The sequence below is a fragment of the Spermophilus citellus genome (genome assembly GCF_964194105.1).
Source record: "Spermophilus citellus genome assembly, chromosome: 9".
In the NCBI taxonomy this organism is placed as follows: domain Eukaryota; kingdom Metazoa; phylum Chordata; class Mammalia; order Rodentia; family Sciuridae; genus Spermophilus; species Spermophilus citellus.
The window spans coordinates 8,633,540-8,655,766 of NC_138191.1; the positions used below are offsets into that span (position 1 = coordinate 8,633,540).

The following is a 22,227-nucleotide window of genomic DNA, read 5'->3' on the forward strand; positions in this document are numbered from 1 at the left end:
GAGGGGGAGAAGAACCTGAGGTTGGGGAAAAACTTTGTCAGGAATTATTGTTAGACCATAAATTATTAGACCATAAATCCCCTCTCCACCTTTGCTGGACTGTTTGTCCTTAAACTAGTGACCCTAAAAAATTCTGCTTCCGGGAACTGCAAGATTAATAGGATTTAGTCAGTTCAGAAGAAAGTATCATTGAACTTTTGTTTTTCTTAGGAACAGGGATGAATTTACGGGAAATGCTATCACTTTGGTTCCCGGCTCACTCAGGAAATTGGGCACCACAGACCACGTGTCCCTTCCTAATGCTTAAATATATTTTCCATGAGACAGACCAAATTTCATAAAGGGAACCATTTGGCCATTGGATGAGAGTCATGCTTGAAAATGTCTACGATTTTAGAAACTTGGGAAAAAATGAAAATGGGCACACCACCTTTCCTAGGGACATCAAATTGGAACCGTTTATTCCCCAACCTTTTGTCCTTGGATTTCCCTGTCTTTCAGCACTCTGCTCCAGGCACCTAGTGTTCCAGGTCTGTCCATTTGGTTGAGCAGAGTCCAGTCAGCCCAGCCATCGCTTATGACTATAGACCTAGCAGGAAATACAGGGCATCAGGGAAGAGAGCTTTCAAAGAAGAGTTGTATCTAAAGGCAGCGAAAGAAAAAATGAGCCCTGTCTCTTTTCCTGAGCTTTTTTTTTTTTTCTCTAAACTCTTCTAAGATGTCCACAAGAGTTGAGGTCCTTCTGTCACACAGCTCCCATTCTCACACGGGGAAGAAGCACGTTCCACACGAACCAAACTGATGTGCGATTGCACACAACTCTCCCAGTCCCGTCCCCTGTCCATCCCAGGACCCACTGAGACTCACCCCTCACGGGGATGGAGATCTTCTGACTCTCTTTCAGAACGTGGGAATTCACTCTCTTTGCCTGGCACCAGTAGGACCCTGAGTCCTCTGTCCCCAGGGCGGGAATCTGGAGCTCTGGGGAGCTGCTCCAGCCTGACCCCAGAACCTGACCGTCTCTGAAGAAGCAGAACTGGAGCTGGGCGTCTGACCTCTCTGGAGGGAGCTGAGTCTGACAGGTCAGGGTCACTGGACTTCCCTCCGTGGGCTCAGAGGAGCTGCTGCTCAGCTCGGGACGTGGAAATAGCACTAGAAAGAAAGATCACAGCAGTCCCCAGAAGAGTGAGGCTTGGAAAGGCACTGGAGGGAAAAGTGCCTCTGTGGCACCACCACTTCTGAGTTCTGCCGTCCATCAGCACAAACAGCACAGTCGCACTTTCTCTCACGGGCACCCCAGCCCACCCTCTTCTTCCTAGTCTACCTCTGCAACCTCAGGTGCCCTCCTTCTCACCAACCCACTTACAAAACAATGAAAGCCTTACCTCGCACTTGGATGCTGACACTATTGGAAGAAGCTGTACAGCACGCGTGAGTATAGTCACCACAGTGATAGTGACCAATGTGCGCCAGATCAGCACCATCAATGTGCAGATCAGAACTATTATTAGGTAATATCAGGCGTTCACCATTCTTAAAAAATGCTACAGTATTCAGTTCAATTTTTGCTTTTGTCCGACACCTTAGAAGCACGGAGTCTCCTTCGAACACATAAGGTGGACCCTGTAGGATCAGTGGAGCTGGAGGAAAAATAAGACCAGTTATTTGGTTCAACCCACTGTTTCCTCTTTCTTTTCATTATTATTCCAAGGATTCTTAAAATTCTTATCATTTCCCCCCTGGATTTTAAAATGAACATATGCAATTGAGAAAAGCTGGAAAGTAGAAATGTAAGTAAAAAGTATCTACCATCTCACTGCCCGGAGATGCTTCCAATTGTTTTTCTTCCATGTTGAAATATGTGAGCGTCTCTGGGTATTTTTTTCTTCTTTATTGAATTGGAATAATATTTATATATTTGATAACTTGCCCTTTATTTACGAGGTCAGAATATTTTTCCCTCAGTAATTCATTACTGAGCTTGATTTTCAATGGGGGACAGTTTTCTTTTAGGGGCAGCATTGTAATTCATTTAATGAATCTTCATCTCTTGATCATTTAGGGTCTTTCATTTTGGGGGGATGTATATTTATGATCCCTTTAATAGGTAAATGTTTAAGAGGGGAATTGCTATGTTACTACACTGTTTCCTTTTTCCCTAAATTAAAGGGCATTGTAACTGGGATGATATGACTTCAACTTTATAACAGGTGGTCTTAGGACAAACAGGAAATTCTTCATCTGTAGCTATAAATGTGACAAATCATTATGCCACTTATTATTTCAAGTAAGTAATATGGCTTAAAACTACACACCTTAGTGTGTAGGAACTGTTCAAATGAATTTCAACCCAAATTTCCTTTCACCTGAGCAGCTTATAAAACATAATAATTCTTGGACTGCACTCCCATAAGTTATTTCTTTTGAAACACTGAGGAATAAACGCAGATCCCTGTACATTCTAGATAAGCACTCTACCACTGAGCAACATCCTCAGCACTTTTAAATTTTATTTTGAGACAGGATCTTGCTAAGTTTCCCAGACTGGCCTTGAATTTATGATCTTCCTGCCTCATTTTTCCAAGTAGCTGTGATTGCAGGCATGGGCCCCTGTGCCCTGCAAGTCTATACATATTGATTCAGTAAATATAAGGTAGGGCCTGAGTATGATTAAAGACCTTCCCAGACCCCAGCATGGTGGTGCATGCCTGTAATCCCAGTGGCTCTGAAGGCTGAGGCAGGAGGACTGAGAGTTCAAAGCCAGTCCTGGAAATGGTGAGGTGCTAAGCAACTCAGTGAGGCCCTGTCTCTAAATAAAATACAAAATAGAGCTGAGGATGTGGCTCAGTGGTCTAATGCCCCTGAATTCAATTCTCAGTACCGACTCCCTACGAAAACAAAGCAAAACAACACCAAAAAAAAAAAAAAAAAACACCCCAAACCCAAAACCTTCCCAGGCTTTCTGACTGAGGTCAAATTTTGAAAACCACAGGATTAGCTGGGCATGGTGGTGTATGTCTGTAATCTCAATGAATCAAGAGACCAAGGCAGGGGGAATGCAAGTTCAAGGCCAGCCGGAGCAATTCAGCAAGACACTGTCTCAAAATTAAAAATAAAAAAAAAGGATAGGGATGTGGCTCAGTAGTAGAGGGCCCTGGATTCCATTCCCTCATACCCCAAACAAACAATCCTCCCACAAAACCATGAAACCACAACACCCCCTTTCCACATCCTGCCTGGGTGTGAAGACATTAATTCACTCTGAAGAAATGGTAGTGTTTGGGTCATCCATAACCTTTAGCTGTTATGTGGCAATGATATCCTTCTGGATATACTACTCGGAGTCTCGGCCCATTGGGCTACATGAATTTTATCTGGATAGTATCAATTTTCTTAATTTTTAGGTTCAAACTTAAGAAGCTAATTCTGTTCCCTGTCTGGTTACACACAGAGCCTGTGAACGCTCTCCTTGTTTTACTATAATGTGGAACAAAAATGTCCATTCAAGAGTCCACCCAAGTGAATGGTATCAGCAGCCTGAGAGAAAATGGTCTGAAATAATATCTAAGGTTTTTATTTCTTTTACTTCTGTCTCACCTGCAGAGAATTCCAAGTGCACAGGGTCGCTTACAGGCAAGTCATCAGCCTGGCATTTGTAGTCTCCAGATTCACGAACCCTTAGGGTGCTTTTGGGGGTATTTCTTAATTCTTTTTCCTGAAAGTACCATTTTGTTGTCCTTGGGGAGTGGGAACTAGATCCTTTGCAGGTCAGATCCACGCTCTCTCCTTGGAAGAAAACGGTCCATGGAAATTGAAGGGAAATTATGGATTTGGATGGAGTTACTGAGGAGGAGGAGAGAGAAAATGAGTCTGAGGTGGCAGTGCCCACAGTCCCAGCAGCAGAGGTTCTTGTGGGATAGACGGGAGGACCTAGCTTTGGACAGCACCTAAGAGGTTCCCTGAGAGGGTCGCTGATCATTCAAAGGTGCACATCAACCCGAAGCACTCACCTCCCCAGGGGAAGAGAGAGTAGCAAGGAATAATGTGAGTTCAAGAGGATTCACTGCGATGTCTGTGGTTAGTTACCTGTGGTGGAAGTGGGTCATGGGAAAATGAACACACACACACACACACACACGCACACACCACACAGGTTTAGAGACATTAATTCACTCTGAAGAAATTGTAGTGTTTGTGTCATCTGTAGCCTTTAGCTGTTATGTGACAATTACATCCTCTGGATATGCTACTTGGAGTCACTGCCTGATGGGCTGAATGAGTTTTTATGTAGATAATTTCATTTGTCTTAATCTTAAGTTCAAAACTCAGCTAATTCCCGTTCCCTATCTGATTACAGACAGAGCTTACACAGGCATTGTTAAAATCACAATTTTGCACTTTTCCTTAAAAGAATAGATAATTCTATCGAGGGATTTTTGCTACCGAGAAAAGCTTAAGAGATCAAGTTGCCTAACAGCTTCATTTTATAAATGATAACTCAAATGTCCAGAAAACCTCCAGCATAGCTAATTATGGAAGGACAAGAAATGGATAAATTATCTATTGGAATCCAGAGATGACCTAGGGTACAGTTGAAGCAGCTGATTTGGGATGAGGAGAGGAAATGTAGGGAGTTCTTGCTATTCATGGATTCTCAAATATCCAAGACACCCTCTGGCCCCAAGAGTGATATGAGTCACAACTAAAGTAAATGTATGATGCAGGAAGTCTGTCTTCAGCCCTGGCCTGGTCCCCACACATTTCCTGGAGGACTGACTTCCAGAGCTGTGAAGGTTAGGGTATTCCTGCTGGCATCTCATAGTGGGATGTTTTCAGAGGATTTCTCCTGACTTGCTGATTAGAGAAGATCCTATCCCCAGCCCTGCATGTTGACCATGGAGTTGAAGGAGTGCCTCATGGATAAGTGGGGTCCAGCTCTAGTAGGAATAAAATCAGGGCCCAGCCGAGGTCAGTGACTGTGGATCTAACACTTCACCCAGGGAGGGGCAGAGGGTGACCATGAAGATATGCTAACCCTGGCGCAATGCCAAGAGACCAGGTGTCATTTTTTACATCTTTGCCGGCCTTGGCAAAGAAATGGAAAAGAGGAGGGGTTTTTAGGCAAATGTTTTATGTTAGAGAGGCACTCTTATCCAGACACACTGAGGAGCAAAAGAGAGAACTCACCAAGTTGTTCACTGACAGGAGCTGCAATAAATGAATAAACACATAAACACATAAGTAAGTAAGTAAATAAATAAACAATAAAAATAAAGAGCCAGAGATGAGCATAGAGCATGGATTCTTCAGTTTTTCAAGGATAATACATTTCCCCAATCCATTTATTATTTCTTCAATTAAAAGAAAATTATGTCTAAAATATTGTTATTTTTCAAATGTCTTCATATACAACATAGTGCTCAGACTTCTAACACAAATTTAAAAACGGTATCTGAGACTATCACGTTAGTGACATAAGCCAATCCCCCCAAACCAAAGGCCAGGTGTTCCCTCTGATATGAGGGTGCACATGAAGGGAGGAGAGCAGGGAAGAATAGAAATACTTTGGACTAGACAAGGGGGAATGAAAGGAAGGGAGGGGGCTGGAAGAGGAAAGACAGGACAATGAATCAATCGGGTATCACTTTCCTATGTGCGTATATGATTTCACAACCAATGTAATTCTAAGTCATGCACAACCAGAAGAATGAGAAGTTATACTCCATATATGCATAATATGTCAAAATAACATTCTACTGTCATGCATAACTAATAAGAGCAAATAAAAATGGTATCTGCTAGCAAAACGTTGAGCAGTGGGAGAAACAGAATCGTGATGCTGGGTGATATAACCCAGGGTCAAAGTACAACAACAGAATTACACGGGAGGTATTGGAGGATGGAAGGCTACCCAGCCCGGTGCGGAGAGTGTGTGTGTGTGTGTGTGTGTGTGTGTGTGTGTGTGTGTGTGTGTTGAAGAGGGTGAGTGGATCATGGAAGCGCCTGGAGGAGGAGAAAACTATGAATGAGAACGTAGGGATCAGCCAGGGGTGGGAAGAGTAATCAAAACAGGAAGGGCACAGGAGTGAAGAGTGACACTGGTCCAGGAGTTGCGGGGTAGTTGGGGAGGGACGGGGGGTGGTGGTGTCTGGAAGGCACCATGGGGAAAATAAGATTAAAAAGGAATGCAGGGCCTGAGAAGGCAGGTCCATTTTTATGACAGAAGCCACGGGAAGCCATGGAAAGTTTTCAAGGAGGATTGTGAAGGTAGAATTGGACACTTAGATGGAGCACTCTGACAGAGGGTATCCTTTGATGGGACAAGTTGTGCAGCACCTTAGAAGGCAGGGCGAGAGTGCTGATGTTTAATGTTGCCAGATTGCTTATCCAGTAAGGGACCTTTCTCTTGATTATTCAAGATTTTACAGGCCAGAAAGCTTAGCAGCTAATAGGCGACAGTATGGTGTTTTGAACCCAAAGTGCATGCCCCTGGCCATTCTCCTGTTCTATCCCTCTGTGTGGTGCCACACCAGGATGTGCTTCTGTCTCTGGAACATTCCAGCATCCCACGCACCTTCTAGCTGTAGGGTCCTCTTTTCCTCCATCATATCCACTCTGTCCCTCCTGCCTCCCCCTCCTCGTCCTGCTGTCCCTCTGAGTCTCATGAAGTCTTTATCAGCATTTGTTGTGTAGTTTATAATCTGCCTGCACCATCAGTTGGAAACTCTGCCTGCACAGTGATTTCACTGGGATCCTGTTCCGTAGCTATTTCTTGCACACTGGTTATGCTGAGAGCCCATCTAAAGCCGAGCTTCCTGAGCTCAGAAATGGTACCTCCCATGTCCTCTCCTCATTCCCCAGTACCTGGGATAGTGCTATCCACAGACAATAACTGAAATTTTGTTTTGCCAAACAAATTTATAAACATTTAATTCTGACCTTTAAACCTTGGCAAAAAAAAAAAAAAAACTACCCACTTCGTAGCTATGACTTCACAGAGACTTATGCACACGCACAATGAGAATGTCATGTGTCTGAAGTTTTGTCTACCCCTGTCCCTATTGTGTTCTTAATCTGTCAATCACTGCTGTGACTTGCCCTCTCATGCCCAGCACCACAATCTGACCTTGTCATACAAGGAACAAATGCATCTCCTTTGCAGAAAGAGGGTAGACTGTTCCCAGAATCAAACACTAAGAACAAGCAGACACAACATATCTTTCTAAGGCTTTGTGAAGTGTCTGTTTAAGAGAAATGTAAGTGAAACCTTCATAGAGCGCTATGGGTTCCTTCTCTGTAAGAGTGAAGGACTTATTTTCCATCCATGACCACTTTCTTTGAATTCACTAGAGGAAACCCTGAGCTGTACAGTAAAACATTAAAATACAGTATCTTTATGTGGGAAAGACTGAGCAGGTGCTGGGCCCCAAGAAAGGGCCAGGGCCAGGTGGAAAGAGGAGCTCCCCAGACCCCAACCCAGACTCAGGTTGAGTCATCTACTCACCCAGAACCAGTAGAGTCACCCACAGCAGCATGAAGACCGGAACCACCAAGACCTGAGAACCAAAGACAAGTTTTCTCATAAATAGCAGGTTTGGTCTTGATCTTACAGTCAGTACACTGTTCACATCAGCCTCAAGTAGCACATCTGAGAAAATGCTTTTTTGAAAAGAGCAAAATGCATTAGTAAATTAGAAACAAGGAAGTGGGAGTACCCATGGTTAACTACCAATCAGGATTTCCTGTCCTCTGATCAAATTGAGAAAATAAAGATTAGGGTTCTTAAAAAAAACCACATGCCATTGACCCCATATTTCCCTTGTTGGGAAATTACCTTAAGGAAAGTATGTGAAGATAGTTCTATAAAAAATGTTTATTGTAACATCATTCATTATTACCTGCACACTGGAAGCATGGGGCTGTTTAAGAATATTCCAATCCATCTATACAATGACAAACTATTAAGAATGAGGCAAACCTAGCTGGTGTGGTGGCTCACCTCTATAATCCCAGCAGCTTGGGAGGCTGAGGCAGGAGGATCTCAAGTTCAAAGCCAGCCTCAGCAAAAGTGAGAAGCTAAGCAACTCAGTGAGACCCTGTCTCTAAGTAAAATAATAACAAAATAGAGCCGTCCCTGCATCATGGCTTTCGTAACCAGGCAGTTCCTGCGCTCCTTGTCTTCTTCGTCCAGCGCTTCGGCCTCGGCGAAGAAAATTATCGTCCAGCATGTGACGGTCATCGGTGGTGGGCTGATGGGCGCCGGCATAGCCCAGGTTGCTGCAGCAAGTGGCCACACAGTAGTGTTGGTGGACCAAACAGAGGACATCCTGGCAAAATCCAAAAAAGTATTGAGGAAAACCTTAGGATAGTTAGTCTCTTTAATTCCCATAGCCTCAGTTTCTTCCCTTCAAGTGGGAATAGCAATAGGATTTCTGTTTATATTGCATAAAATAACCCCTTTAAAGTTTTCAACATATCACCTTGGCACATAGAAAATGTTAATTAAATACATGAATGATAATTTCTACAGATACTCCTTACATTTTGATGGAATTACCTACTCCTGAACTGATCATGAGCTGATAATATAAATAAAAGTGAAATTACTATACTTAAAAAACAATCTTAGGAAAATGTCAAAGAAGAAGTTTGCAGAAAATCCTAAGGCTGGTGATGAGTTTGTGGAGAAGACCCTGAGCAGCATATCAACCTGCACAGATGCAGCATCTGTCGTCCACAGCACAGACCTGGTGGTGGAGGCCATCGTGGAGAACCTGAAGGTGAAGAACGAGCTCTTCCAAAGGCTGGACAAGTTTGCTGCTGAACATACAATTTTTGCCAGCAACACTTCCTCTTTGCAGATCACAAGCATAGCCAATGCCACCACCAGACAAGACCGATTTGCCGGCCTTCATTTCTTCAACCCGGTGCCCCTGATGAAACTCGTAGAGGTCATTAAAATGACAAGCCAGAAGACATTTGAATCTCTGGTGGACTTGAGCAAAGCCTTGGGAAAACATCCTGTTTCTTGCAAGGACACTCCTGGGTTTATTGTGAACCGTCTCCTGGTGCCATACCTTATAGAAGCGATCAGGATGCATGAACGAGGAGATGCATCCAAGGAAGACATTGACACTGCAGTGAAGTTGGGAGCTGGATACCCTAGGGGTCCATTTGAGCTTCTTGATTATGTTGGACTGGATACTACAAAGTTCATTCTGGATGGGTGGCATGAAATGGATGCCAAGAATCCACTGTTTCAGCCCAGCACGTCACTAAATAAGCTGGTAGCAGAGAAGAAGCTGGGCAAGAAGACTGGAGAAGGATATTACAAATACAAACGATGCACAGCTTCTCTGGCTTCAGGAAGAAGTTTCGTGAGTGTGCTCTAACCAGCCCCGAGAGCCATGGGGATGCGCTTTGGTCAGGCAATCCCTCTCTGTACAGTCTGTTCAATGTGCATTTCAATGATAATCTATCTGAGGCAATTATTTCACTAGTCACAGTAATGATAGATTCTTCCATTGATAATTAACTTCTTTTTTTAGTCTGTTCATTTTTATGTATTTTCTAAAAAAACTTTACACCCTCAGTGCCTTGGAGCAAATGTTTCTTTCGAACCTTGTCTTTTATGTAATGCATTGATTGAGTCACTGAGAAAGGAGAGGCCCTTCCTCCCAGAGTGAGCTGCTGGCTTCATGTTGCTGTGCACTCCTATGAGGAGCCAGCAACGCACAGTGGGCATCTGTGAGGGACAGCAGTCTGTGATGCCTGCATCTTGCCTTTCTGAGAATATTTTGCTGCCTGCAGCTTTGAGCCTTATCCTGCATCTGGGTGTGACCTAAGATGTTATGTCTTTATTCAGCTCATCATCAAGACACTGTTGCTGGATGGGTGGGAATATCTGTGTATGTTTGGTTTCCAGGAAGACGTCTTTTCATGATCATTCATATCTACAAATCCTAATCATCAAATCCTAATCATTACTCTCTCTTTTTTTTAATAAGAAATCAGTGCTGCAAACTCCTGTAAATTGTCTTCTAAGAAAATGCAATCTATTAATCTGTGAAAATTTGGAAATAAACATGTAATTTAAAATTTTTTAAAAAAATACAAAATAGGGCAGGGATGTGGCTCAGTGGTTAAGTGTCCTGAGTTCAGTCCCTGGTTAACACCTCTCCCCCAAATGAGGCAAACCTCCACATGCTAAGATTAGACCACTCTGATTAATGGGAGAGGACAAAACATGAGGTGCTGATTGGCATTTGCAGTATTATTTCTTTGTTATAGATGGAAAAAATTGAACACATGTGTATAAATGTATTTTTATAAGTATAAATATACCTTTTCATGGAAAGCACTAATAAATGGTTATATTTGATGTATTATTGGTGGGAAAGAGCCACTTCATTGTGTGTATCTATCCTGTTTTACATGCATCATGTGTATGAATTGCTTCTATAATTTTTTAAAAGTCAGGTTTCTGTGCTGGTGCACAGGTCAACCAAGTCCCCTAAGACATTAGATGCCATAAGGAATGTCAGTTTCTCTCTTTGAAATATTTGTTTCCCCACCTTTTCTCTCTGGACTCACACCTTGATCCTCCTAAAGGGACATTTAACTTTGTATCTACTAATGCACATTGCCTTTGGCATATGATGTCACATTTAGAACTACCGTGCCCTGAGGAAAACATACAGGGTAAACAGAGACGAATCCATCTCAGTTCAGTAGGGGACCCTCAAGGGGAACAGAGTCTCTGCCTGCATTTGGAGCTAAAACAAATAGAACAGTTGTGAATATTCCTCTATAGATCTCAGTGCACGTGCATGGATTTCTATGGGGTAAATACCTGGAGTGGAATTACCGGCTCATCAGGCATGCCTAGACAGTCTTCAGGTTGGAAAATGTGGCCAGGCTATTTTCCAAAGCGATTGTGTCAATTCACACTCCACCAAGCAACATGAGAGTTCTCGATGCTCTAGTCTTTGCTAATGCAAGTATTGCCATCGTATGAATTTTAGCAATTTTGTTGGATTCATCTTAATAAGATTTTAATTTTCATGTCCCTGGTGATTTAGATATCTGTTCTCTATGTGAAATGTTTGCTCAAATATCTACCTATTTTTGGTCTTTATGTTTTATGGTTCTTTTAAACTCTAGATATGGATCCTTTGTTGGATATTGCAAATGTCTTTCTTCAGTCTGGGCTTTTATTCTTGCTCATTGATAGATCCTTCTGATTAATGATCATTCTAAACTTTTGATGGAGCCTAATTCATCAATCTTTTCCTTTATGGTTAGATATTTTTATAATCCCTTCTGATTTTGTCTACTCTAAGACCATGAAGATATTTTTGTAGATTATCATCTAGAAATATATATATATATATATATATATATATATATATATATATATATATATATATATAACTTTTTAGTGTTAAATAATTTTTCCTCTGAATTACTACACTGGCTAGAATATTCAACATAATCCTGAATGAAGTGGTGATAACAGGTATCCTTCCAGTCACACAGGGAAAGTTCTCAATATTTACCATTAAATTGTATATTTTTTTAGGTGGTTTTGGTAGAAAGTCTTCATTAGATTAAGTAAGTTTACTTCCATATTTAGTTTGTTAAGAATTTTTCTTTTTTCCTATATGATGGACATTGAGTCATAGTAAATACCTATTTTGCATTTATTGAAATGATTGTGTTTTTCTTTTTTTATGGTCAATCACATTGATGATTACAAATGTAAAATCATCTCTGCATTCAACTGGGCCATGATGAGTTGTTCTTTTTTTATGAATTACTGGATTTGACTTTTAATTCGGTTTTGGATTTTAGTATTTGTGTTCATGAGAAATGTGGATCTATACTTTTTCTTTCTTGACAAATTTTAGTATCAAAATTATGTTGGTTTCATAAAACAAGTTCCTTCATTCTCTATTGTCCTAAAGAATTTGTGTTAAGATTATTGTTATTTTTTTCCTTACCCATTTGAAGATTTTAGTGGTAAAGCTGATTGGGCATGAATTTTCTCTGGGGAATGTTTGTGTGTGTGAATGTGTGTTTAATGACAGATTTGACTTTGAAATCCAAACCGGTTTATTCAGATACTTTCTGTTTGTGCTAGTTTACATAGGTTGTATATTTCCAGGAATGTGTTCAATTACATTTCCAAACATAATGACATTACTTATAATGTCCTTCATGTTATTTTTTAATAGTTCTGAGATCTGTAGTGACATTCCCTTTTTCATTCCTAATATTGATAACTGTGCTTTTTCTTTCATCTTTTTTAAAAATTATTATTCTTGATCAGTCTTTGAAGGGATTTATCAGGGGAACTAGTCTTTTCAAAGAATTGTTGGTCTTACAGACTTTTTTTCTGCTATAGGTTTATTTTTCTGTTTCAATAATTTCTGCTCTTTTCTTTTATATTTTCTCCATTCTACCATTTTGGATTTAACTTGTCTTTAAAAAACTTATTACAGAGATATTTAGCTATTTGATTTTTATAGTTTTTTCTTTATATATATATATATATTTTTTAACCTAAATGTGGGTTTAGCTACAATATGCAGGTTTTGATATGTCATATTTCTGTGATGATTTTGTTCAAAATGATTAAATATTTTATTAGGATTTCTTTTTTGACCCATGGATTATTTTGAAATGTATTGTTTCACTTCCTAACACTTAGTGATTTCTTTTTCTTTTATCATTGATCTCTAGTTCAATCTCTCTGTAGTTCAATCTGTCTTTGAAATTTGCTTTATAGATTAGTGTCTGAAAAGTTTTACAAATATTCTACATTTTCTTTAAAAAAGAATTTGCATTATGCAAGTGTTGCTGCAGTATGTCCTTTGTCATTTAGAGTGTTCTATATTCTATACTGAATTGTTCAAATATTCTATACTCTTAATATTTCTTTATGATTTTCTATCAATTACCAAAGGAATTATGTTAACGCTTTCCATCATAATTCTGGATTTTTCTGTTTGTTCATTTTTTCTGTCAATTTTTTTTTGTTTTTATATTTTTGAAGTTATTTTATGAGATGCATTCTCCTTTAGAATTGTTACCTCTTCGTGGCAGTGTGACTCACCATTATTAAAAGTCTCTGTGTTTTTTCCCAGGAGTCACCTTGGAGGAGTCTCATCTACATTTGGGCTTTATTTAGATGGTTGGATGCTCTCCTTTAAATCTGAAACTGATGCTGGATTGAATGAGTCTGGGTATCTCTAGAGGTGATAAGTCCATTGTTTTTATAGAAGAGAATGTAAACGTTTGTGGCCAGAGAATGCACTGTCTCCTAAGATGATTAGTAACAACTCCTGTCATACTTGTGTGTGCATATTGTTTCCCTCATCAAGAAGGAAGGCTGTATCCATCGCCCTTAGATCTAGCTGGGCTTATGATTCGCTTGACCAATGGGATGTGGCAGAAATGAAGCTGGGCAAATTTCAAACCTAATTCTTCAGAAGCTTGGCAGAGTGTTTGTGTTTTCTTGGAACCCCAGATTATCATGTAAGAAATCTAATTGCCACGTCGGAGAGTCCCAGCCAGCCCCAGCTGGTGCAGCCAACTCAGATAAGACACTGACCATGTGACTTAAGCTATTTTGGATTCTCCTACACCCCGTTATATTCCCTGATGAACATAGCCACATTCATGACCCCCAGATAAGCCAGGTGCCTGGCTGAGCATGACCTATTATAGAACCATTGCTTTAAGTCACCTGGCTTTTGTGTGGTTTTTAGGCAGCAAGAGCTAACTGGGATGGGTTTGTTCTATCTTTCTTAAGAAGGTCCTTTTTATCATTAAGAAATAACCCAGCCAGGAGCAGTGGTACATGCCTGTAATCCCAATGGCTTGGAAGGCCAAGGTAGGAGGATAGTGAGTTCAAAGCCAGCCTCAGCAATTTAGTGAGGCTGTAAGCAACTCAGCAAGACCCTGTCTCTAAATAAAATACAAAAAAGGCTGAGGATGAGGCTCAGTGGTTAAATTCCCCTGGGTTCAATCCCCAGTACCCCTACCCCCAATGAACTTATTCTCTATAATGATTTTTCTCTTAAAGTCATTTTCTTCAGCTCAAGTTTGTTAATCATGTTTTTCAAATCTATATCCTTATGGATTTAGTTTACCTCAGCTATCAATTTCTTGTATGCCTTTTATGTCTCCTGGTTTTTATGCATGTATGTTTTAATTTGAGTGCATTAACAATTTTTATGATGTTTTATTTCTCCTGATGATTATTCATTGGCTGGTACTATATGGCAGAGGCATTTACTGCTCGTGGAATAGCCGTATTCTCACCGTTTCCCAGCTCCCTAATAATAGAGAACCACATGATTTGTGTGTCCAATAAACTGTGGGTGAAAGTGGTACATCCTGATTCCAGGATGAAATATACAAGAACAGGTAGGAAATGTTCATCAGCCCTTCCCTGGCTACTGGACCACAGCGTGCGCGTTTCAGAGAGTGGACTTATAAAAGGGTGAAGCCTCTCGCCGCCTGGGTCTGCTGCTGAGGCACATTGGACATGAAACTGAGATTAAAGTCAGCTTTTATGTGTTGATTCACTCAATTTTGGGGGTCGATTATTATTAACATTACACAAACTGTCCTTTCCTCAAACATACTATCAGAACAATTCTAAACTATCATACATTTCCCAGCCTTACTGGAAATTATTTTAGTATTCTTCATTCAAAGTGAATCTGACTTTTATTAAGGAAGAATCCTTCTAGTTTTATTTTTTATGTGCTCCAGGACTGCTTAAGTATCTTTGCAATTATCTTAGAATTTTAGAGCCAGAAGAATACTAGAGTTATAAAGTCAACATAGTTAATAAGTGACCACACTGAATGTGTGTTAAATTCTTCTATCCTGAAGCTAAATAAATAACACACTGTCAACTTCATTCTTCTCTTGGTTTCGTTTGAATTTCCCTCTGGTTCTTCAGAGTAAGTAGGTTGGGGATGTGGCTTTTAAAAAGTTTCATTGAAGATAAAGTTTCATTTTTCTTTTTTTGTCGTTTGTGGTTGGTTTCAGAAAAATAAAATGTGGTAGATATGCGTTTATTCTGAACTGAAAGATTCTTAGTCCAATAATAGGTACGTTGATTGGATGATTACTGTAACCACATTGGATATTTTGTAAAATTACCTTTTGAAATCTTTGCCTCCACACTAAAAAAGTTAAACAGCAAAATAACCCAGGCAGTGTTCTTTCAGGCAGATATTGCTATCCACATCTTATAAATGTATAATATATTCTTATTCTTAATAATGATTTTTTCTTAAAGTCTTTTTCTTCAGCTCAAGTTTGTTAATCATGTTATTCAAATCTATATCCTTATGATTTTTATTTACCTCAGCTCTCAATTTCTGGCTTTGTAAGACAAAGACTTGTGGACTATAATGGCAAAGCCAAGACCAGAATCCAGATCTGCCCGAGCCTTAACAAATTCAATAAAAAGATACAACAGTCACAGGCATTTGAACAGGAACTCAGATGCAATGCAAGTCCTAAAGCCGGCTATAGCGGGGACAGTTTTCATGGCTGAAGAGTTACCTCTCAAGAGCAATTGTTAAGGGCTATTTTGGTGACAGGAAATGGAAACTCAGTGTTCTGAAGTTTAAAAATGGACACTGAACTATTTACAAAACATACAGATAATACTCAAAGATGTCTGGAGGGCATATTTAAAGCAAGAGGTAGGAAATTAGCTATAGAAATCTCATAATCATTGGGTGGGGCTGGGATATCTCTTAGGGTTCTGTTCATCAATTTGGAGAAGGGCCAGAACTTCTTAGGAGCTCTTTGAGTGATGAGGAGAATTTTAAATGTTGACAAAGAAGATGCTCTGGCATAGTGGCTAGGAGACAAGTGTCATATAATACAGTGAGGGAGAGAGAGTCGATACAGAAGAGAAAATCCAGGCAGCAAAACCAAATCAGAACAAAGAAAAGGCTTTATTTCTTAAATGATGTTGCATCATTTTCTGGAGGAAAAATCTTACAGACAATGTACTATCATGGCAGAGGGGCGAAGGAACACAGGCTCCGTCACCAGGTTCTGCCACCAACCAGCTGGGTGACCTTGGACAAATTATTACAGTAATTGTCTTCATTTTAAAACAGGTGCCACATACCTACCCTCCTTGGGTAGATATGAAAATCAAAACTGGTAATGTTTTCCTTGCCTATTCGGAACCTGAATGTAGGTGACACAAAATCTGTTGCCCTTTCAAAGATCTATTTACATTTTCCTCTCTAACCTCTTTCTCTCTACCAAGTTGCCTTTACCTGGTGGTGATGGATGCTTTGTTAAAAGATAACTGGGTGAATGAATATATATTTAACAGCTCTATTGAGGTATAATTTTTAATGAGAAAAATCACTTGTTTGGGGATAGGAATGCAGCTCATCAGTGGAGCACTAGCCTAGCATGTATGCATGATGCCCTGTGTTTGATGTCCAGCATTACAAAAATAAATTAATTAATTAAAATACAGCCCCTTGATTTTATCAACACAAACCAATTTCAATTCAATTTTATTTTATTTTTCATTTTTATGTTTTTATGGTGCTGGGGATTGAACCCAAGGCCATACGCAATGCTATGAAAATGCTATACCACGGAGTTATCCCCCAGCCTACAATAATTTAATTTTAGAACATTTTTCTCTACCCCAAAAAGAACCTAGTACCCATTTGCAATCACTTTCAACCCCCACCCACAGATCCAGGAAATTAGTTACTAATAATTTACTTTCTTTCTCTGTAGATTTGCCTATTATGAGCATAGAAACGGGTTGGTACAGTATATGATTCTCTTGGGTCTGTCTTCTTTCACTTGGTGAAATGTTCCTTACTCTGTTCACGTCGGAGCAAGCCTCGGTGCTTTGTTGATGTGTATGTCGTAGTTTGAATCTTCTTGAGCAGTACAACAAGATTTATTAAAGACTAGTGGAATTGTCTTTAGGGTACTGCCCACCTCAATCGAAGGTTCATAAATAACGATAACAGAGAAAAGGAAGAAAGAAAATGTCTGATAGCCACCATCAGCAGCTGCTCTTTCCGGGCAAGCTAACTATGCTTTTGGGTCACTTTGCATTCTGGCTACTGTTTCCCTAATGACATCCAGAGGGATATTACGTCAGATTAATCTGACCCTTGACTTTTATCTCTGAATACTGGACCTGTTTTTTGTGTACTCCATCCTTGCTTAATTGCATGGGTCTCCAGGGCCCATAAGTCTCCAGCCTTCAAATTCTTTGCTAGTTCTCTGATCTGTACCCATTCCCCCACCTAAGCCAACCCCTGGATATCACCCATCACTCTGTTTGTATACAATTTTCTTCCTTATTAATTTAGCTACCTGGACTGGGCATGTAGCTCAGTTGTAGAGCACTTGCCTAGCATGTGCAAGGCCCTGGGTTCAATCCCTAGCACTGAAACCAACAAACAAAAAGATAATTTGGCTACCTGGCTGTACTTAGAAAAAAAAATTGACCCAGGCACCTATCATTAGGTTTCTCAGGCAGATTTCCCCTCCTCTTAGAATACATGCTGGACCTGCCAAGGTGGATCTCACCTAGAATCTCTAAGACCCTTCTTTTTGTAGTACTTTTGCAATTCAGCCTTTTAAGATCAGACTCTGATTCTTTGAACAAACCAGTGAGGAAGCTTGTTGTATAGGAATAACTTGGATACTTGAATTATTCAGATATGAAATAGTCTTAGCTCTGTTGCTTATCATTCTAATGACTCGGAGCAAATTTTGCAAGATTTTGAGCCCCAGTTTCCTCATTTATAAAATTGGCATTATACTTGCCTAGAGGATTAAATAATATGTGCATAAAATATACCCCAAAGAGCTGCCTAAGAGGCAGTTATGAAGTTTGTTAGCCTGCCAACACTGCTTTTAGCTGTTCTCATTCACATGACTGTTTAGTCAAAACTGCTTCTAGTCTGGGTTTTTTTGGGTCCAGTTAGCCTTCCAAACCCAGAACTAGCATACTTAAATATTCCAATGTAGGTTCAGTTAGTTATAGAATTTGTAGAGAGTGACTTTTTTGTTTGAGGGTAGATAATGCTGTGTAGAGCCTGTTGGATTCCAGAACAGTTCTCTGTTGGAGAGGCTTCTGACCAGCCTTTCATGACTTGATGAAAATGTCTAACTACAGCTAGTTTCATGGGATATGGCATGTCCCATAGGACCCCATGCTCAGGAGGACCGCAAGCTTGGTTTAATACTCTGCTGCTGCCATCTTGAAATTACTAATAGTTTTAACTTCGAAAACTTGTGTTTTGTAAATGAAATCTGCCGGGACCAGGCTGAGCGTGTGCTGAGGAGGTGCCTGCAGTATGCCTGTCTGCCTCCCCTGCTGCCAGTTTGTAAATGACATGAGTGATACTCTGTGGCCACAGAATCCCAGGTGGACCCAGCTTGCGTGGGAGTTCAAGGAGCCTCAAAACTATTCTTTGTGGAATGTGGATGATTGACAGCCCGGGGAAGTCGAACTCTCCATTGGAACTAGAACTAGCTCACCACAGAGCAAGAAGGACATGGTATTCTAGAAAACAATGAAAGATCAATTTCCTGTCCCTTTTTATGTTGCCTCTCTGCATTGGTTAATTGCTTATGACGAAAATAACACAGAAGGAAAACAGGGCAACCTGGAGTGGCTTTGCCTTTCAGTTCTTACTCATCAGAAAACTCAAGGCAAAAAGTGCTCATAGCTGTAGCTCAGTGGCAGAGCGCTTGCCTAGCATGCGTGAGGCAGTGGGTTCGATCCTCAGCACCACCTAAAAATTAACAAATAAAATAAAGACATTCTGTTCAACTACAACAAAAAAAAAAGCATTTTTAAAAAAAGTCTGGTGGGGGGAATAGGAAATATAATTTAAAAAGAAAAATGTTTCTTAACATCTTAAAGAAATGGAATATAAACAGTTGAGTATTTTTTTTTAAATCTGCAGCATTTCTACCTTTCTGATGAGAACAAAATGCGTTTTGTCTGTACAAAGTATAAAATAAGAACTAATTTTGGTGATTCCACTGCTTTGGTCTGTTTACGAGGTGCCCTCCCAAAGCTCCGGTGTTGATGCAGGAATATTCAGAGGTGACAGGACTGAACTATGAGAGCAGTAAACTAATCAGTCCCTTCTAGTTGGAGTGGACTAACTGGGTGGTTACCTGTAGGCAGTTCACGGGGGGCAGGGCTGGAGGAGGTATGTCACTGGGGCATGTCCTGGGAAGGTACATCTCCACTGTGGCTCCCCGCCCCCTGCTTCCTGGCCAGGCATGAATGGAGCAGTGCCCCTCCACCAGGCCCTTCCACCAGGGGTCTCTGAAACCATGAGCCAAAATAAACTTTTCTTCCTCTAAATTGTTCTTGTCAGGTTTTGGTCAAAGCAACTAACACATCGAACACCACTAACACAAAGCTGACTAACACATCTACATATTAATTAAAAGCTCTTATATTGGCAGGTAAAATTGGCATTGAAGGAACATTCCTGCTGATGACTTATAATTTTATTTTTTCTTTTCATAGGATGACATTAGATAGGAAATAAAAGGATTATGACAAGTCAAGGGAGGGTCTATGAAAGAAAAGGAAAAAGCTTCATATTTTATTACTTTTGTGAGTGTACAGTACTGGAGCTAGAGCCTCGTACCCCAAAGCTGCATCCTCCACCCTTTCTATTTTTTTTTACTTTGAGATAGGGTTTCACTAAGTTGACCTCAAACATGGGTTCAAGTAGCTGTTATTACAGGCATGTACCACCAGGCCCTGTTATATTTTAGTGCCTTCAATGGTACATTTATTTTCTTGCCTTTTAAACGAGGGAGTTTGCATTTTAATTTCACACCAGGCCCCATAAATTACGTAACCAGTTTTGCATCTAATTTTGTTATCTTTTCTGTAGTCCCTGGGCAGCTTCCTGGGAGGAATTGAAAGGAGGACCCTGTGCAGGTGAGCCAATCTCCTTTTCTAATGAAAATCCTGATTTTGAAACCAGAAAGTAATAGAAGCCCGTGGGTTTGAGGCTTTCCACTAAACCCTCCAGCTTATGTAAATGTTTGCGGTATTATTTTTCCATGCCTCTGGGAAGTCCGATGACCCAACACATGTTTGCATAAACATGAATGATATATTTATCTTGGGGTTCCTCTTTCTGTGGCTCTTGAACCGACGTTTGGGTGGGGGCTGTTTTTATATCTTACCTCAAGTTCATACTTGAGTTTAGAGATTTTATTAAACAGGACCAGCAAGAGTTGGGATGGAGTTTCTGGGTACAGAGGAAGGTCGTGATAAAAGGGGACCATGAAACCTAGGAACTAAAAGGATCGTAGAAATTATACAGGGAAACTTTCTACCTTGGCTCAAGAGTAAAAGGCAAGGAATTGTCAGAAGCATCCGAAAGTCTTTAAAAATTTCTCATGTGAAAGCTAGAGAGAGAAAAGGAATTAAATAAAAGGGGATCTCACAAAAACAGAAGTGAGATAACCGAGCAAAGGAAAGGGATCTAGAGGAAGGTTGAGGGTGGAAACTGGGAAGTACTGCGGGACAAAAATCTACCAAGATATGTTACATCTGGGTACGAGTACATCGCAACGAATCTCGCTTTTGTATGTGATTATAATGCACCCATTAAAACTATAATAATAGTTTGGGCGCAGGGTGCATTCCACTAATCCCAGTGACTCAGGAGGCTGAGGCGGGAGGATTGCAAGTTTAAAGCCAGCCTCAGCAACTTAGGGAGGCCCTAAGCAATTTAGTGAGACCCTGTCTCTAAATAAAAAAAATAATAAAAATAAAAAGAGCTGGGGATGTGGCTCAGTGGTTAAGTACCCCTGGGTTGGTACAAAAAAAAAAAAACTAATAGAAAGGGATCAGTAAAGAAAGTGAATCAAGGAAGAAAGGAGGAGAGGGAAATAGAAAGGGGGAATGAAATTGATCAAACGACAGTGGGTGCATGTACAAATACAGCATAATAAACCCCACTATTATGTATAATATTATGTACAAAGCACACACAAAAAAAATGAGGCCACAAAGTAACGTGCCGGGTGAAAGAAAGCTGAAGGGCATCTCAAAATTGTTGTGGGAGCTGATTGGGAAAATCTGAACCAAGCGCAAGGGCAGGGTGGCCGGTGGGTTTGGATTCTGCTTGTCTCTTTGTGTTCCCTCATTTTCCTGGTCACTCAAGACCTAGTCCAGGGAGTCATTCTAAACCCCCTCTTTCACCTCCAATCAACCAACTGCTTTTCCTGAGTTTCCCACAAAACAAGTTTTGCACCCGACCTTTCTAACAAGTCTCTGGCTCTGGTCCCCTTCAGCTAACCTGATGATAGTAATCTCTCCCTGTCACCAGCAGGTCTACCCACCCCCTTACAGTTATCTCTTACACAGCCACCAGGAGGGCCTGTCTGAAGGGCTAATCTGAATGTTGATTGACTTTAAAACTCCAGTGGCCCTGGGTAGTTACAAGCCAAAGTCCTGAATACAGCAGTATATTATGCAACTCTGCTACTCAACTGCACTGTCCTGAACACATTTTGCTCTTTTATGCCTTGATGCATTATCTATTTCACACATTTATTAAATACTGTGTTCCAGACACTGTTCTTAAAATTTCATGTGTTTCTGAGTCCACATCAATTAAATTTCTATCGTTCTTTCCATTTTTTCTGAGCTAGAAAGTAGGTCAGAATTTGAGTAACTTCAGCAAGGTCACATAGCCACTAACCAAGATTGTAGAGCTACTAACTGTGACCTAGCTTTGAACTCATATTTTCCTGTCTCCACAAGTCAGTGATTTCGGTGTCTGCTGCCTCCCCCAGGAAAATGTCCTTGAGTATTTCCCTTGGCTGAATGTGGAAACGACTAACTAGGGTGCTGATCATATCTGTATCTTCATTAGGCAGGGAATTGTGGCTAAGTTCTGGCAGAGGGAATGTGGGAGGAAGGAATGCATACCATTTTCAGGGCTGACCTGTAAAGTCCACATACTCTTTCCTTTTGCAGAGAATTTGGAACCCAGAACAGAGTGGTTCTGTGAGATACAAGGACCCTGGTTTCCAAGATGATGGTATAGAGCAGAACCATCTCCTTCAGCCTGGATGCAGAAAAAGTTGGTATTTTGTTTTAGAGAGCTCCTGAGATGTCTGAAGTCATCAGTTATAACTATTAATGTT

At 40.5% G+C, this 22,227-nt stretch overlaps 2 protein-coding genes across 2 annotated transcripts in view; one reads left to right on the forward strand and one right to left on the reverse strand.

The window, feature by feature from the left end:
* FCRL5 (Fc receptor like 5) overlaps positions 1-7,620 on the reverse strand; it is a 33,268-nt gene extending 25,648 nt beyond the window's left edge. The window contains exons 1-5 of the mRNA XM_081308846.1: positions 7,505-7,620; positions 5,188-5,208; positions 3,598-3,843; positions 1,386-1,640; positions 868-1,152 (exon numbers count right to left, since the gene is read on the reverse strand). Of these exons, the coding sequence (XP_081164972.1) occupies positions 868-1,152; positions 1,386-1,640; positions 3,598-3,843; positions 5,188-5,208; positions 7,505-7,583 (886 nt within the window). The 5' untranslated portion in view covers positions 7,584-7,620. The remainder of the gene's footprint in view (positions 1-867; positions 1,153-1,385; positions 1,641-3,597; positions 3,844-5,187; positions 5,209-7,504) is intronic.
* A 512-nt stretch (positions 7,621-8,132) lies between these two features.
* On the forward strand, positions 8,133-9,464 carry LOC308657292 (hydroxyacyl-coenzyme A dehydrogenase, mitochondrial-like). Its single transcript, XM_081308851.1, has 2 exons — positions 8,133-8,345; positions 8,610-9,464. Exons 1-2 carry the CDS (start codon positions 8,142-8,144, stop codon positions 9,390-9,392), a joined length of 987 nt encoding a protein of 328 aa, XP_081164977.1. The 5' UTR covers positions 8,133-8,141; the 3' UTR covers positions 9,393-9,464.
* Positions 9,465-22,227: the final 12,763 nt, after the last annotated feature.